Below are 16,891 nucleotides of genomic sequence, written 5' to 3' on the forward strand. Positions count from 1 at the left end.
CCTGAAAAACTGGCTATTACGCAAAATTCCATTAAGTGAAACGTGTTTTTCCATGGACTGCAATAATATCAAATGGAAAAAAGTCTGCTCCAAGATGTGACAAATTCAGTCTTAAGAATACAGAAAATGTTTTCTTAACACATTTTGTTGAAATAATTATTATTATTATTTTGCTTTGTCGCTGTCTCACGCGTTAGCAAGGTAGCGCAAGGAACCAGACGAAAGAATGGCCCAACCCACCCACATACACATGTATATACATACACGTCCACACACGCATATATACATACCTATACATCTCAATGTATACATATATATACACACACAGACATATACATATATACACATGTACATAATTCATACTGTCTGCCTTTATTCATTCCCATCGCCACCTCGCCACACATGGAATAACAACCCCCTTCCCCCTCATGTGTGCGAGGTAGCACTAGGTAAAGACAACAAAGGCCCCATTCGTTCACACTCAAGTCTCTAGCTGTCATGTAATAATGCACCGAAACCACAGCTCCCTTTCCACATCCAGGCTCCACAGAACTTTCCATGGTTTTCCAGAGGCTTCACATGCCCTGGTTCAATCCACTGACAGCATGTCGACCCCGGTATACCACATTATTCCAATTCACTCTATTCCTTGCACGTCTCTCACCCTCCTGCATGCTCAGGCCCTGATCACTCAAAATCTTCTTCACTCCATCTTTCCACCTCCAAAATAAGGCTCAAAAACAAAAATGTTGGCTTTGAAATTTGAAATACCTTTTCTCTCTAAGGCATTGTTGCCCAAGTATGAGAGATTCTCTAGGATATTCTCTAGAAAAATCAGGGTTAGGACCTTCTAATCCTCTATCTTTCTGGTGGGGAAACACTGGCATTCCCCATCCATCACTATCTTCCCAAATAAGTAACAGCATGTCCACTCCCAGTTATCTAAAGAATTACACTTGCTCCAAGCTCTTTCCTCAAACACACACACAAACCAACCTGTTTCATTACCCCCCCTTCCCCACCTCTATTACACCTTGTTACTGTACTATTCACATTAATTCTCAAATTTCACACACTTTCCCAAACTCAGAAACATGCTCCTGCAACTTTTCTCTCAAATTCACCCCTACAGCACTTTCATCTGCAAACAGAAACTGACTCATCTCCCAAGCTACCCCATCCCCAGTATATTATAAAATTGCCCCTCCCTCCATGTCCATACATTTACCTTCCTTATCATCTCATCCATAATCATGTTAAAACAACTATGGTGACATCACACAGACACAATTTCACTTGAAATCACTTACCCTCTTCCCTTTTACTCATCCACATGACTTACTCTCCCAGTAAAAACTTAATGTGTCCATTGCATATTTGTAGCACCTTCTACAAAGCATCTCTGTTGACCCTATCCTACTGCCTCACAAAAATCCATCTTTCTCCAAGTACACACATCTTCAAGTACCTGGTCCACATATCCTCCGCCACTCCTGAAACTGCAATGCTCCTATCCAGTCTGATGCTCTATGCATGGCACCAACCTCTCAATTACCATTCTCCCATATAACTTACCTGGTATACTCAACAAATTTATTCCTCTATAAATCAAGCATTCGCTTTTATCCCCCATGCCTTTATGTAATGACACTATCCATACATGCATTCTGCTAGCCCTGAAACTGCAATGCTCCTATCCAGTCTGATGCTCTGTGCATGGCACCAACCTCTCAATTACCATTCTCCCATATTACTTACCTGGTATACTCAACAAATCTATTCCTATATAATTCAAGCATTTGCTTTTATCCCCCATGCCTTTATGTAATGACACTATCTATACAAGCATTGTGCTAGCCCTAAGGCACTTCGTTCTGGGTCACAGATACTCTGAAAATCCTGACCAACCAATCGACAACGCTCTCATCCCCTTTCTTAATGAAAACAATTATAATCATATTCACTCTGGCCCCTTCACCACACTTCATCTTACACAAGACTTTAATCACCTCTCTTTTCACCAAACCACTCATTGTGACTCTCTTCCTTCTTAAAACATCTCACCCACAAAATCCCCCTACTCTGCTCATACCTATATAATGAAAACACAATACCAACCCAAGAAGCATAACCCAACACATTAAAGTATTTCTGCAGGTCGAACAGAGTGTAATTATAAAGAATCCACTGGTGGGATTTTTGTCGATAGTGATAAGTTAAAATCAATACATCCCATGTCCCTAAACAAGTACCTTTAGTTTTTGCTACAAAACAGGTAAGTTTGGGTATATCCTACATCAGAAAAGGAAAATCATTTAAAAGTGCATTTAATATACTGATCTTTATTTCTGGAAAATAATATGTCTAGCCAATCCCTATCAAATCTATCTGAAGAATAATAAATGAAACTTGATAAAAGCATCATATCCCCGTGACCAACATTGTTGTGGCTATAAAAAAAATGACAAAAACACCATCTTATACCAAAGATTATAATATATGCTGGATAATAACAAACTTTCAAGGCAACAGATTCTGAAGTGGAAAGATGTCCCTACATAGGCCACATTTCACCATAAGTGCAATGGTTTCAGTGAAACAAAAAATGTGCAAATTATGAGTGAAATGCTTAGTCTAAGCTACCAATGGACTGAGCCAGGGCATGTAAAGCATCCATGGTAAACCATGGAAAGGTCTGTGGGGCCTGGTTGTTGATAGGAAGCTGTGGTTTCAGTGTATTACATTACAGTTAGAAAATGGATGTGAGCAGCTGCAGTCTTTCTTTCTCTTGTCTTGGCGCCACCTCACTGACACAAGAAACGACAGCTATATATATACACATATAGCTGTCATGTGTAATGCACCAAAACCACAGCTTCCTATCCACATCCAGGCCCCACACACCTTTCCATGGTTTACCCCAGACGTTTCACATGCCATTGTTCAGTCCACTGACAGCACGTCAACTAATGTTCCAATTCACTCTATTCCTTGCACACCTCTCACCCACCTTTATATTAAGGCCCTGATCACTCAAAATCTTTTTCATTCCATCTTTCCACCTCCAATTTGGTCTCCTGTTTCTACTTATTCCCTCCACCTCTGACACATATATCCTCTTTGTTAATCTTTCCTCACTCATTCTCTCCATATCCCCAAACCATTTAAACACAACCTCTTCTGATCTCTCAACCACACTCTTTTTATTTCCACACATCTGTCTTACCCTTTCTTACTTAATCAATCAAACCACTAACTTTTAGAATAAAGGCCAAGTCTTAGAACTTTTTAATCACACCTTATATCTATCTAAATATATATCAGTGTATGGCACTACTGGACTCTAATTCCTTGTGGTTATGCCATGAGTGAAAAGTCACCTTCAGTGAGGTTGTGTCATCATCTGTGGATGAAAAGGAGTACAATCTCGTTGAGGAGCTTCTCACTCCAAAGGAGTCCCTCTTTTCCATGCTACTGGTTGTAGTGTAGTCTTGAGGCTGCAGGATTGCTGTAATGGGGTCCTGGGGTTATATAATGATGATAATAATAAGAATTGTTTTTTTTCATACTTGATCGCAGTTTCCCGTGTTAGAAAAATAGTGCCAAGAAATAGATGAAGATAGACACATCCATTCACATACATATAAGCACATACATGTATATATACACGCTTACATGTACATATATATATATACACATGTACATATTCATAATTGCTTTGTTATTCATTTCCAACACAAATAATAAATACAGATGACCCCCAACTTACAATGGCTCAACACAATTTTTCAATTTTATGATGGCGAGATATTCAACACTTTATTATTAGTCTTTCATTAGATGATTTTGCCAAAGTGTAGGCTAATGTAAGTGTTCTGAGAACTATTAAGGTAGGCTCGGCTATGCTACGATATTCAGTAAGTTACGTGTACAGTATTAAATGTACTTTTGATATGATATCTTCAACTTACGATGGGTTTCTCAGAACATAACCCCATCGCAAGTCAAGGAGCATCTGTAATAATAACAATACTTGATTTCATACTTGTCACTTCTCACAATAGCAAGGTAGTGCCAGGAACAGACAAGTAAATGCTGCATCACTCACAATTCATTCTCTCGCTGTTATGTGTACTGCATTGAAACTATAGCTTCCTATCCACAACCACACCCCACAGACCTTTCCCATTTACCTTGGATGCTTCACATACACTGGTTCAGTTCACTGACAGATGTCAACTTCTGTATATCACATCTTTTTAATTCATCCGGTCAAGTGCAAACCTTTCAAACTCCAATGTTTTCATAAAAAATTGTCAGTTGCATATAATACTTCTGAGAACAAGTAAAATGTAGTCTGGAAGTATGGTGGCATGGGACAACATTTTTTCCCAAGCCCTAATGTTGACTGCACACACTATTAAGAATGAAAGTTAGCAGTAATTTTTAGCTTTTGGGAAATCTACATCAAGAATTATCATACTTCATGTATTGTGGGGTTTCATATATCGTTCTCTGTAGGTACGGTGGGATCAAATTCACCCGAAACATCCCCTACAGTACAGGTAATATGGAGAGGAAAAATATATGCACCTGACCTTAGTGATGTGTAGACAAATGATGAAGGTAAAGAGACCCACAACATGCTGTTTCCTGAGCAGCCCATTAAACTAACATACGCAAATGTGTTGTGTGATTTTCACCCAAGGATAACCTGTCCTGGGTAGAATATCTGGATACTTCTATGGTACCAGTTTAGAATGCATTTTAATTATTTCAATCTGTGGGACACATTTGGTAAAATTCTAGTTTAGCTCTGCATCACTGTTAGCTTTGCATATTATGTAATTTTGTCGTGCAGTGCTGGGATAGTGTTTAGAGAACAAAGTAACAGTTGAAGAGTAAAAAATTTGGAGCATTAAATATTACTGAACAATGTTATGTAAAGTGATACTATTTATGGTTGTCATTACTGATTATACATGTTTAATAATGTAAAAGTACGTGAAACATGTGAATTTAATAGAATTTATAAAAGCCTCAATTACCCTCTCCTAGTCATCAGAAGTACTGAAGAAATTTACCAACATTATGTTGGTCTACTTCTGGAATTGCATGGCTGCTTGAGCTATCAAGTTTGCTGACATTCTGCAATAACTTTGATATTCATTGCATGTGTGACTGAAATATTTCATCTACATATTGATTAATAAGACAAATCTCATCTGTTAGGGAAGTTTGGCGAGTTTTCCAATGGTTCTCTTGATTTTATGCAAGTGTATTATCTACTTTTACATCACATAATGCCACAGTTTCCCTGATATACATAACCCTCCCAACTAAGGCCTTATTCAATACCATTCAATAATATATATTGCTCCAAAAACTGCTATTGTATTCTCTAAACACAATGCTAGCATTACAGAACAAAATCATGTAACATCTAAACCCAGTACCACTGCAGAACTAAAATGTTTTATCAACTAACATTATCAAAACGTTTACTGCAAATGGAGCACAGTTGTACTAATTATCATAAATCCACCGATGTGATTTTTACTGACACTAACAAGCTAGAATTACTGTTCTTATTTAAAGAAATACTGTATCTAGATCCCTCTGTGGCTCCTAATCAGAACCCAAATATATTTACGGAACTGAAAGTATAGTTTGTGGGTAAAAGGTAATGTGGAAAGGTATACAATTAAAGATAAGGTATAGAATCACTAGGATCCTTTTATGGCTCATATTCACAATCTATTTGCATTAATCATAGATATAATGCATAGGGAAATATACAAAAGCTCTATCAATACAATTAAGGTTGGCAAAACAAAAAGTCTCTGTACTTACAACAATCTTTGTCTCCTTTCTTATTTCTTCTACAGGTAATATATGTGATGCTACGACAAATACACCAAGACATACAGTGAGGCCAAGTCAGAAAGAGAGTGGCACAATCCAGAGTATTCAAATCATTGGCATTCAGAGGATCTCAACACACTGTGGCCTGAAGGCCTGACAGGTACGACCTGAATAAGTATATAGTAATTGCTTCTGTATGCCGTAATACTCAAATTGAATCTGGAAATCACTTACACTTTCCTCTATCAGACACTGGGCACAGGAAAGAACACTGGGAAGTGATTAAAAGAGCGTACCCAAATTGGGAAATATGAAAAAGGCTGGCAGCAGTCCTTGCCGCGTTGTTCACCAGATAGTTTTATCAGCAGTAGAAAAGCTAAATGCTAAATATTATAGCTTAGTCACCGTTGAGTCACCCAATGACTGCTTTCTTTTTTAATGTATATCTCTCTATATCATTGCTCAACTGTTTACACTGCGAAACAGTGATATTCCTTGGCCATCTGAAGAGTGTAATTCATGTTAGAGGTAATATTCACAATACGTGTTCCCACTGTTGCCAGAGACCACAAACTGGGGAAAAGCCTTTCGTCTAATATCGTCGAGTGCTGTCTGGGATCAGCTTAAACGCACCCACTTTCACCTAAGAACACAAAAAAACTCAAAGAAATTTGGTGATATGTTTTAGTCATACGTGTTTTTACCACCGAAGAAGGCTATGATTTTCAGAATCAATTTAATGACACTTAGTTTTCCCAGTTAAGGTTATTCGAACGCAGACTCCGTCCGTTTTCAGATACCTGAATCAGAATCAGTTTCATTTTTTTCGGCTCTATAAGATACAATATATTCCTACATGTCAATTTTTTAAAGCTTTTAATCATTGTATTAGCGAGTTCACAATAACCCCCTCTTCTCCTGTACTTTGACCAAATACGAAGACGCTTATGGATTGAATACGTATAACCCTGCCTCACGTTCATGGCATCTTTGGTTGTGAGTTTTTATGGAGGACTGTTTGATAGCGACCTTTTTTGTGAATTATTATTAGTGCCGATGTCATAGTCCCATGCTGTGTGCCTCAGCAATATATCTTAGGGATGCTGGCATTCACGCCACGGATTTTAGCGTCCCCTAAATACCTTAGGAATGCAGCAGGGATATCTCGAGGCGAAAAGCTGATAAAAAAAAAATCTACATCTCATTTAATATAACTTCTGGCTATCCACTTAATGAAATTGATAGTACTGTTTGCTGTTGCTTGTGATATATATATAAATATATATATATATATTTTTTTTTCTTTACTCTGTCGCTGTCTCCCGCGTTAGCGAGGTAGCGCAAGAAAGCAGACGAAAGAACGGCACCAACTTACCCACATACACATGTATATACATACACGTCCACACACGCACATATACATACCTATACATTTCAGTGTATACATATATATACATACACAGACATATTTACATTACACATATACAAAATTCATACTTGCTGCCTTCATTCGTTCCGTCGCCACCCCGCCACACATGAAATGACATCCCCCTCAACCCGCACGCGCGCGAGGTAGCTCTAGGAAAAGACCACAAAGGCCACATTCGTTCACACTCAGTCTCTAGCTGTCATGTATAATGCACCGAAACCACAGCTCCCTTTCCACATCCAGGCCCCACAAAACTCTCCATGGTTTACCCCAGACGCTTCACATGCCCAGGTTCAATCCATCGACAGACGACGATCCCGGTATAACCACATCGTTCCAATTCACTCTATTCCTTGCACGCCTTTCTACGCCAGTTTACGTACTCTGACATATTCATCCAAATATTCCGGTAAACAGCAAAGTCTATAAAGCTTGTCATTGCTGTTTGAGATTCTGTTACGTTATGTCGGTCACGGATGTTGTTATCCTTCCATTGTTGAAAAAATGGAAGGGTATCATTGTTGTTGTCCGTGATACGAGCGTGTGCATTCCGCAAACGTCCGGTGTCACTGCTTATGGCCCAGTGAAATTTACCATTGTGTTGCGTTTTAGATGTTTTAGGATTCCTCGAGCAATTCAGAGAACTTGCTCAAAGCTTATGATACACTGTAGGTCAGGAAATGACATTGAGTTTTCAGTGGCGGGGCAAAGAATTAAAAGAGACCCAGAATGTTTTACCAAAGGGGTACCCTATCTGATAGTACTGTTCACCAGGGAAATGAGCAGATTTTCCTTTCAGTGCTAGGGCATGTAACAGTGCCCGCTGGGGCATTATACCATACCATTATAAGGGTTGTCGAAAGATGCTGCAGGCCTACGATCTTCAGAATTTGATGACTAAGTATCTGGGCAGTTTCGATGAGGGTATTATTTAGAGTTTGACCGCTGACAACCAACCTCTCTTGATGACTTACTTTACGAGGAAATACAATGATCTCAGTCCCCCATTGTGGTTCTTAGAAAATAACACGTTTTATTATGTTATTCTATGGTCACAGTTACACATCGTGTAGCAATCCGTCAACAGTAAGCTGACAAATCATAGCAAAGTTATCGTTGTTTTTCTATTTAGTCCATGTTTCCTCTCCCTCAGCTTTGCTTCTTTAAGCTTACCCTCCTTCAGCCTCGATCCCCCCTTTCTGCTTTGCCTGCTTGTTGTCTGTCTTGGTCTCTTAATTGAGTGGTTGGTTTCTGCTGCTTGACGTCCTGTAGATATATATCATGGTTATTCTTTTGCTATTAATGCAGCGGATGTTATGCAGGTATAACTACGAGTACGAAGATATAAACAACGCAGATACTGCTTGCACTGATACTGCTTGCGCAGAGGGTGGTTCTTCTTCCACTTCTCTTTTTCAGAAAGCCAAAGTCGCTGCTGTCACCAGGTGGGTGCGTGAGGCTTAGCTCCTAAGACCTGGACCAGTACACGGTTGGTCGCTTCTACCCGTTGTTTCTGTTTGGGGACCAGCCATATTAGGACTGCCCATTGTGATACTTCCTCCTTTCCCCGGAGACCGAGGCTGTGAAATTTTCTTCCCTCTGTCTCTCCTGTTCCTTTAACCTTTTTGCTTCTCACAGAGTTGTACACGATCCTTCATTTCGACCACCAAGGACATTAGTCTTGTCTCCAACTCAGACTTAGAGAAAAAAAACCGTATCACTGAAACGTAAGATCAAACACCAATTTGTGTGGTATCATATGGTAGAAATCAGAAATGTTGAAGGTGAATGCATTACCTTTATGAATGTCCTTTTCGTGTGATTAACACGACTGATTTTTCTTTTTCTCTTGTACTTTATCAGTGTTATCTCGTGTAATCATGTTTATATTTGGGACATCATCTCAAGTACTGATAGAGAACTTGCTGGACGAGGCTACTTCGAGGTGTTTATCAAAATGGGCGAGGCACAGCCTGGCGGCGGCAGACAGCATTGCTGAGGATCTTACTAGATTTGTATTCTCTTCAGTTGGGGCACCTGCTGAGTGCGTTGAAACAGGTGGTATATTACTCAATTAGTGCAGAAAAGAAGGGCGGGCTAATCACGTAAGTGGTCGTACACCTACTTGCGGGGTAAGAGCATAGGTGTGATGGCTTTCAATATCTTCCCCACTGTTGCTGAATCCGTGGCAAAAATTAGTACATCATTTTTGTTTAGGCTAATTTTCCACGATTGTTCGGTGGAAGTTAATCTCTAGATTGATCGCTGGTCGCATCAACCATTCATACAGCCGGATCCACAGCTTTACCCTAGCAGAGAGAATCGTAGTCTTTGATTTGCTTTACAGGAGACTTCAATTGTTAACGTTAAAGCTCTTGCCTCTAATGGAAGGGATAACATTGGCGAAGAACCTGCTTATTTCAACCAAGTAAGCCATGACCTACTTTTGACCTGTAGAAGTTCTGCGCAGACCAGTTAGCTCACCTTTCTTGACAACAAACCCAAGTTGGATTGAACCAGGATGGTTCTCAAGAGCATCTCGCTGCTTATGAGGAAAGAAATGATGCTGATGTTCATTCAGGTATTCGTCAATCTTCACCTCTGTCTGATAAGATTAGATTTCAGTGATTTTTTTTTGTTTTGTTTTGACGTGGAAATCACATATGTTGGTCAGTAGGCCTAAAGCCTTGCAGGAGTTTCTCATATGTTCTGTGAGATGGCCATATATCATGATCTGAGCTTTATTCTGAGTTTACCTCTAAAAGCCGTGTGATTAATTTCCACAGAGTAATCCCTTTATGACCGGGCAGATCAGATCCATAGAGTTAGTCAATCACGTTCTGTTGATCAGTTAACGTCTTTTAATGCTGTAAGTTGATCTTAATGTGTTATCGTAGTTCCTCTTTAATGTAGCCACACAGTTATGTCAGACACTAACGAACTAAGGTAACGTGTCATATAGGTTAGTTCCTTCATATTATAACGTCAGAATCTAACGAGCTAAGCCGTTATCACCGCGGTGGCTAATATGTTAAAGGCACGTCGAGACCTCTGTCAACAAAGCCCACCCTTGTTGTGCATGAACGTCGTCCGGTGGCGTCTCGTTGCCATGGAAACGTACATGACGGAACCGTAGCGTCGTTGCCGTACGTATGATATTATCACTGGTTGTTTTGTTCTGTAAACCAGTGGAGTAATTGATCAGGAAATTAACTTTTATACGTAGTGATTAGTGAGATTTACACTGTGATTTATCAGTGAGAATAATGCAACATGGCAAAGATGATTAACAAGCAGTCGTACCGGTTGGTGAAGGAGAGTTGGCTGAGGGAGGCAGTGTGTGCTTCGTCTGTGCCGTGATGGGTTACATTACATCACCACAGGTCACCTCCACTCAGCATGACCTAAGGTCACCACGGAGCGTACTCTGATCTCTTAAAGGGTCATCTCTCTTCCATTCTGACATCATAAACTCAGGTACAGTACTTGTCACGTGTTGAGCCAAAATACTAGTCAAAGTACATGTGCTACCATCACTTCTGATGATAATCACCAGAAAGTCAAATTTCACATTTGTCGCTCACAGCGAATGAATTATCAGACTGCTTATAAACACACTGTAGGTGATTGCGCAGAGGGATTTTTGAGATTAGAAAGGGTCTATGTCAGACCTCTGATGATTATATTACTTATTACAGAGCTCATGTAATACATTAATCTTCAGAATATTCTTGTTTCAGCTTAATCATTTATTGAATAAGAAAGTGAATAAATTCTCAGTTTCAGGTTTCTGAGTTAACAATATGGTGATGTGCTTTTGCCTGCAGGGTTTGTTTAAAATTACTTTAGAAGACTTTAAAAAGTTAAATATTTCACAGTCTAAGAAGAATTACTCTAGTGTGCGTCTGTATGTTTATTCACACGCTTTACATATCATTATTTACATTTCTGTACACACTTAACTGACAGCGTAACTTGTAGCCTAGCCTTGTATAACTACTAGTTGAAGTGGCATCAGTGGACAACTGCTGATCTTGTTACTTTCTCCAGTTACATGTTTCACTTGATACGTCTCAATCTGATGGGCAGTTGATCTGTTAGCGCCTTTGCACTTTTACTTGCATCATACGAAACTTCTCGTCTTTCCTGAGTGAGGTTTTTATCTTTCTTTTTATCGACATGTGTTAATGCAGTCTCTTTACTAAGCGCTGATTAACGAATAGGTTTGAGTATTTTACAAATTCCAAAAGTTCGTTTACCAACTACGAATGAAGACAGGCAACTTTCCGTGATTTCAGACACCCATGTGAGAGGGAATTCATTTCAGTATGAAATGAAACCCTTCGAAAGTAATAAGCACGAATATGTGTTTGGCTTCAGAGACAGGCATGTTACGTTTCGTTCTGAGTGCTTTTAAGGCAAGTAATGTAGTTAATACTGTGTATGGTTGTAATGTTTGACAGCTCGAAGACGATTGATTATGGAGAATAGATTTTAAGTGGTTTGTAATTGTGATGCTGGACAGTGATTTTGTCTGTTTTGATGAGTAGCCAGTGAGGTTGTTTGTGACCAATGGTTATTATGGTAGTGAGTCTCACAAGATTGTGATTATTGTTTAACTGATTGTAAAGTGTGGAAGTGGTGAGTGTGAATGTCACCTGAAATGGGACGTACTTATTAGTGTAAGGACGGCTTTCGTGACTGCCAGTCTTATGAAAGCTTGGTGGTTGGATGGTAACTGTGGCTTGCTGTCGTGGATGGTGACTGTATATGGATCATTCCTGGATGGCAATGATACTTGTTAGTATCTTGCTGGAAGATTATTGTGCCTTTGAAGGAAACTTACTGGGTGTTTCTTTTATGTGTGGAGCCTCACAACACATTGATCATTGTGAGGATTCTTACCGGATGGCAGCTGAGATTGTTAGGAATTGTACTGGACAGTGATTGTAGTTATGAGTTGCCATAATCTTTGTAGAGTGAGAATTATGAAGAGGTGGTGTTGGTGGTTGTGAGGAGGCTTAGTGGTTGTGCTTGATAAGACCCCCAAAGGGTGATAGTTGTGGCGGTGAACAGCTAGCTGGGAGGTGGTTTTAATTGCTAGGAGCCTTGATAGACAGTGGTTGTGGGGGAGGGGCCTCACTGTGTGATAACTGTGATTGTGAACTGCTCGCTGATGGTGGTTGTGGTTGTGAGGAGCCTTAATGGCCGGTGGGCGTAGTTGTAATAAGGCCTTGCTGACGGTGATTGTGGTTGACGTGGGCGTTGATTGTACTTATGAAGGGCCTTACTGGGTGAGAGGCTGTAAGAGACAATACTGGCTGATGGTAGTTAAGAGGCTTTACTGGGCGGTGGCTGTGATTGTTATTAGGCTACTATCGTGGCGTTACAGCAGACTTCCCTGGTGTAGCGATTAGCGTTTCTAACCGTGACGCATTCACGGGCCGCCCAGGGTCGAGCACATAGGTTCGAATCCTGGATGTGGCAATCGGTCCACAGTCAACCCAGCTGTTCATCCACCCCTAGGGATTGGTCGATAACATGAGTATGTGGCTTAGGCTTGGATATATATATATATATATATATATATATATATATATATATATATATATATATATATATATATATATATTATTAATGGTATGGTCTTGATTAGAGCCTCAACTCCCCGTGCCGTCTCAGCTGACATAAAAGAAAAACTCAAAGTCACACAGTTTATTTTCCGACGCTAATTAAGTCGACAAGCATGGCGGGACGTAGCATTCTGTGTCTGATCACCAGAAAGCATCTGCCGCTGTCACGAAGCGTGACCACACGCGCTTCTGGTCATCAGAAACTGCACGAGATCTTCCGTGCACGCGTTCTTGCCTGTCGTGTGATCTCCAGGAATGCGCGTGAGACTCGTAAAAAAAGAAAAGAAATGACCCCCCCGAAATTCGGTTAACCACTAGTGCTGATTAGATTAGCCCTGAGATCTGACGGAAGCAGGGTTATATAGATAAGTTATGACAAGAATGTGCACGCGTGAGTTATTGAGGACAGGGATCAATTGCCAGGAAAGCGTTATTTGTATGGTATGAGGTCACTACAGGCGAGCCATAGACGGTAGTTAATGGCTTTGAAAATGATTTGATTACATAGCGATCCCTGGTGATGAGATGATAAAAAGATATGTTGCCGATGAAGGTGATTTGTGTGCGTGCGTGTGTGTGTGTGTGTGTGTGTGTGTTGATTGGTAATTATTATAACACTGACTGAGTGGAAATTGCTGCCATCGTATCGTTTGTCACGAGTTAATTTCTGAAAACCTTACGTTGTTGCTTTATTTTCTTCATAAACCTATGGGATATCGTTTAGAATACAGTGCATATGTTGCCCATAGACTGTTTCGGTTAGTTATCCTTCCCCCTTTTATGCGCTCTTAATCGTTCTGCTCTTATGAAGGATGCAGATGATATCTCTCAAAAATTATCACGGAAACCTTCGAAGTCGGCCAAATAATTTGAACTTAATTTATGTTCCAGACATTTTCTCAGTGTTCTTTACATACAGATTTTCCCCCTTTTTTGGTTCCCTTATTCGTAGTATTGCAGAATAATGTGGATATATTATGCGCCAAAACATATTAAGTCATCGTTTGGTTGAGGGATAGCTGTAGGGTCTGTCAAGGTTTCAGTCGTTTAGTCAGGTGTTGGTGTGGAGGCAAGGCAAGTCAGATTTTCAGGTTCTTTAGATGAGACGAGTTTAGCCCGGACACAGGCAAGACTGGTGTAATGTTTGTGTGGTGGCTAGGATTTGACACAGGCTTGTTTGGGTGGTGGCTACCTGATTGAAAGATACTGACGAAACTTTGAATGGAAAATGATTATGCTTTTCTGCCGTACTTTTTCTCTGACGCTTGGTCAGAAAATCTCTGTAGCCTTGCAAGATTCAGTTGAGGTTAAGGGAGAATTCGTTTCTTTCCACGACGTTTGAATCGTTTTTGTTTGCCTATAGTATAGTTTGAGTTGTTGGATGTATAGTACAGTGCCTGCACGATGTAATCCAACATCTGTGTATTGTTTTCTTGATTAATCAAACTAATAGAAGGAGTTGGGAGCACTAGTGTTTGACGTACTTTTTGGTAGGTAGTGTAATGGGACTAAGTATGAAATGGAATGCCCTTTCCCTCACCTATTCTAGTAGCACTGGTGTGTGGTGGGTAGGGAGGAAGACTAGTCTTGGGAAACACGTGAACATGGGAAGAATGAAAGTTATATATATATATATATATATATATATATATATATATATATATATATATATATTTTTTTTTTTTTTTTTTTTCATACTATTCGCCATTTCCTGCGATAGCGAGGTAGCGTTAAGAACAGAGGACTGGGTCTTTGAGGGAATATCCTCACCTGGCCCTCTTCTCTGTTCCTTCTTTTGGAAAATAAATATATATATATATATATATATATATATATATATATATATATATATATATATATATATATATAATTGTCATAATTGTGATCTGAGTTTCGTTTCGATGTCACAATTTCACATATTCGTCAAACTCTTTTTGGAATGATATTTGAAAGTTTGGGAAGTTTTCTCATACCATTAATGATAAAGGGACGTGGATTAGTATAGGGAAGAACGTGTAATCCGTCCCGCTATAACTTCTGCTTTGTTGCTTATCTTTATGACCGGTTCACACGTAAGAAACAAACACGAATCCTTTTGACCACTGTGTTCGATGTTTATGGAAAAAAAAATGAAAGTCGCTACATCCATCCAGAAAACATTTGAATATTCTGTTTGGGAATAAGTACCTCATTTGTTTTTATTAATCTATTTACACTGTGTACATTGATGGAGAAATGGAGCGAGGATTGTGTGAACGAACCCACCAAGACCCATTTTCAACCAAAAAAAAATTGGATTTTGATGGTGGATACCTGACAAAGGATTTGTTCGTCCTGTTGGCGGATAAGAAATAGAATCCTTATAGATGGACCACCGGCAAACAAAAGAGAGTCACCCAGATAAATTAAGGGTATAAAGATAATGAAAGATGGAAAACTGTATTCTTGCACGATTAGGGACCCCGGAAGTCGTGAATCTTACTTAAGGTTGTCAGGATAGTATATGATGATGTGATCAGGTACCTGAGACTTGAATTCCATAAAACAATGCCGTACCAGTCCCTTTCATTCCTAAGTTTTTCAATATACTCGTTATTCTGTCATTAGGCATTCTTCTTCGAAATGTATTACTGACTTGAAATTTTGGATGGATGTGGACAATTCCTCCACATTTATGATCTGTTTTACTCATCAAGAAATGTGTTTGGGACATTAGGGTATCACAATGATAGAATATACAATGTTCTATCCTCTCAGCGATGGACATATGTCTTGCAAGTATTTCATGTTACATTAACTAATGGTTTACATATATATATATATATATATATATATATATATATATATATATATATATATATATATGCCCTCCAACACAATGCTTCGAACCCGGGACCTTTTGCGTGATAGTTGGGAACGCTAACCGTTCGGCTACGATCGCCCCTAAATAGGGAAATGACTGTTCGATTACTTGTAATCGAAAAGTCATTTCCCTATTAAGGGTTAATCTAATAGCCATTTCCTTATTTAGATGGGATCATAGCCGAACGGTTAGCGTTCTCAACTACCGTGCAAAAGGTCCCGGGTTCAAATCCTTATTGTTGGAGAGCATTATGTGTCCTGTGAAAGTGCATGTTCATATGTACTATATATATATATATATATATATATATATATATATATATATATATATATATATATATATATTCTTACATATTCGTCTTTTCCCGCATTAGTGAGGTAGCGTCAAAAACAGAGGACTAAGCCATAGTGAGAATATCTTCACTTAGCCCCCTTCTCTGTTCCTTCTTTTGGAAAATTAAAGAATGAGGGGAGGATTTCCAGTCCCCGCTCCCTCCCCTTTTAAGTCACCTTCTACGACACGCAGAGAATATGTGGAAGTATTCTTTGTCCCGTGTCCCTAGGGAGGGGGTTGTCATTTAATGTGTGGCGGGGTGGCGAAGGGAATGAATAAAGGCAGCAAGTATGAAATCTGTACATATGTATATATGTATATGTCTGTGTATGTATATGTATGTATACGTTGAAATGTATAGGTATGTCTGTGTGCATGTGTGGACGTGTATGTATATACCTGTGTATGTGGGTTGGTTAGGCCATTCTTTCGTCTGCTTCCTTGCGCTACCTCGCTAACGCGGGAGACAACGACAAAGTATAATAAGTAAATGAATATATATATATATATATAAATATATATATATATATATATATATATATATATATATATATATATATATATATATATATATATATATATATCCCTGGGGATAGGGGATGAAGAATACTTCCCACGTATTTACTGCGTGTCGTAGAAGGCGACTAAAAGGGGAGGGAGCGGGAGGCTGGAAATCCTCCCCTCTCGCTTTTTTTTTTTTTCTTTTTTTTAATTTTCCAAAAGAAGGAACAGAGGGGGGCCAGGTGAGGATATTCCACAAAGGCCCAG

At 39.3% G+C, this 16,891-nt stretch overlaps 2 protein-coding genes across 5 annotated transcripts in view; one reads left to right on the forward strand and one right to left on the reverse strand.

Moving 5' to 3' along the window:
• LOC139754139 (oxidoreductase HTATIP2-like) overlaps positions 1 to 6,467 on the reverse strand; it is a 28,252-nt gene extending 21,785 nt beyond the window's left edge. The window contains exons 1-2 of one of the 4 annotated variants that reach the window (XM_071671270.1): positions 5,854 to 6,467; positions 3,381 to 3,508 (exon numbers count right to left, since the gene is read on the reverse strand). In XM_071671270.1, the coding sequence (XP_071527371.1) occupies positions 3,381 to 3,508; positions 5,854 to 5,926 (201 nt within the window). In that variant the 5' untranslated portion in view covers positions 5,927 to 6,467. The remainder of the gene's footprint in view (positions 1 to 3,380; positions 3,509 to 5,853) is intronic. The other 3 variants (XM_071671272.1, XM_071671273.1, XM_071671271.1) reach the window with 3 other exon arrangements.
• A 4,171-nt stretch (positions 6,468 to 10,638) lies between these two features.
• The window catches only part of LOC139754141 (NACHT and WD repeat domain-containing protein 2), a 55,569-nt gene continuing 49,316 nt past the window's right edge, over positions 10,639 to 16,891 (forward strand). The window contains 1 exon segment of the mRNA XM_071671275.1: positions 10,639 to 10,771. The gene's annotated coding sequence lies outside the window, so the exon portion shown is untranslated.

This window comes from Panulirus ornatus, chromosome 16, assembly GCF_036320965.1.
Source record: "Panulirus ornatus isolate Po-2019 chromosome 16, ASM3632096v1, whole genome shotgun sequence".
Lineage (NCBI taxonomy): Eukaryota > Metazoa > Arthropoda > Malacostraca > Decapoda > Palinuridae > Panulirus > Panulirus ornatus.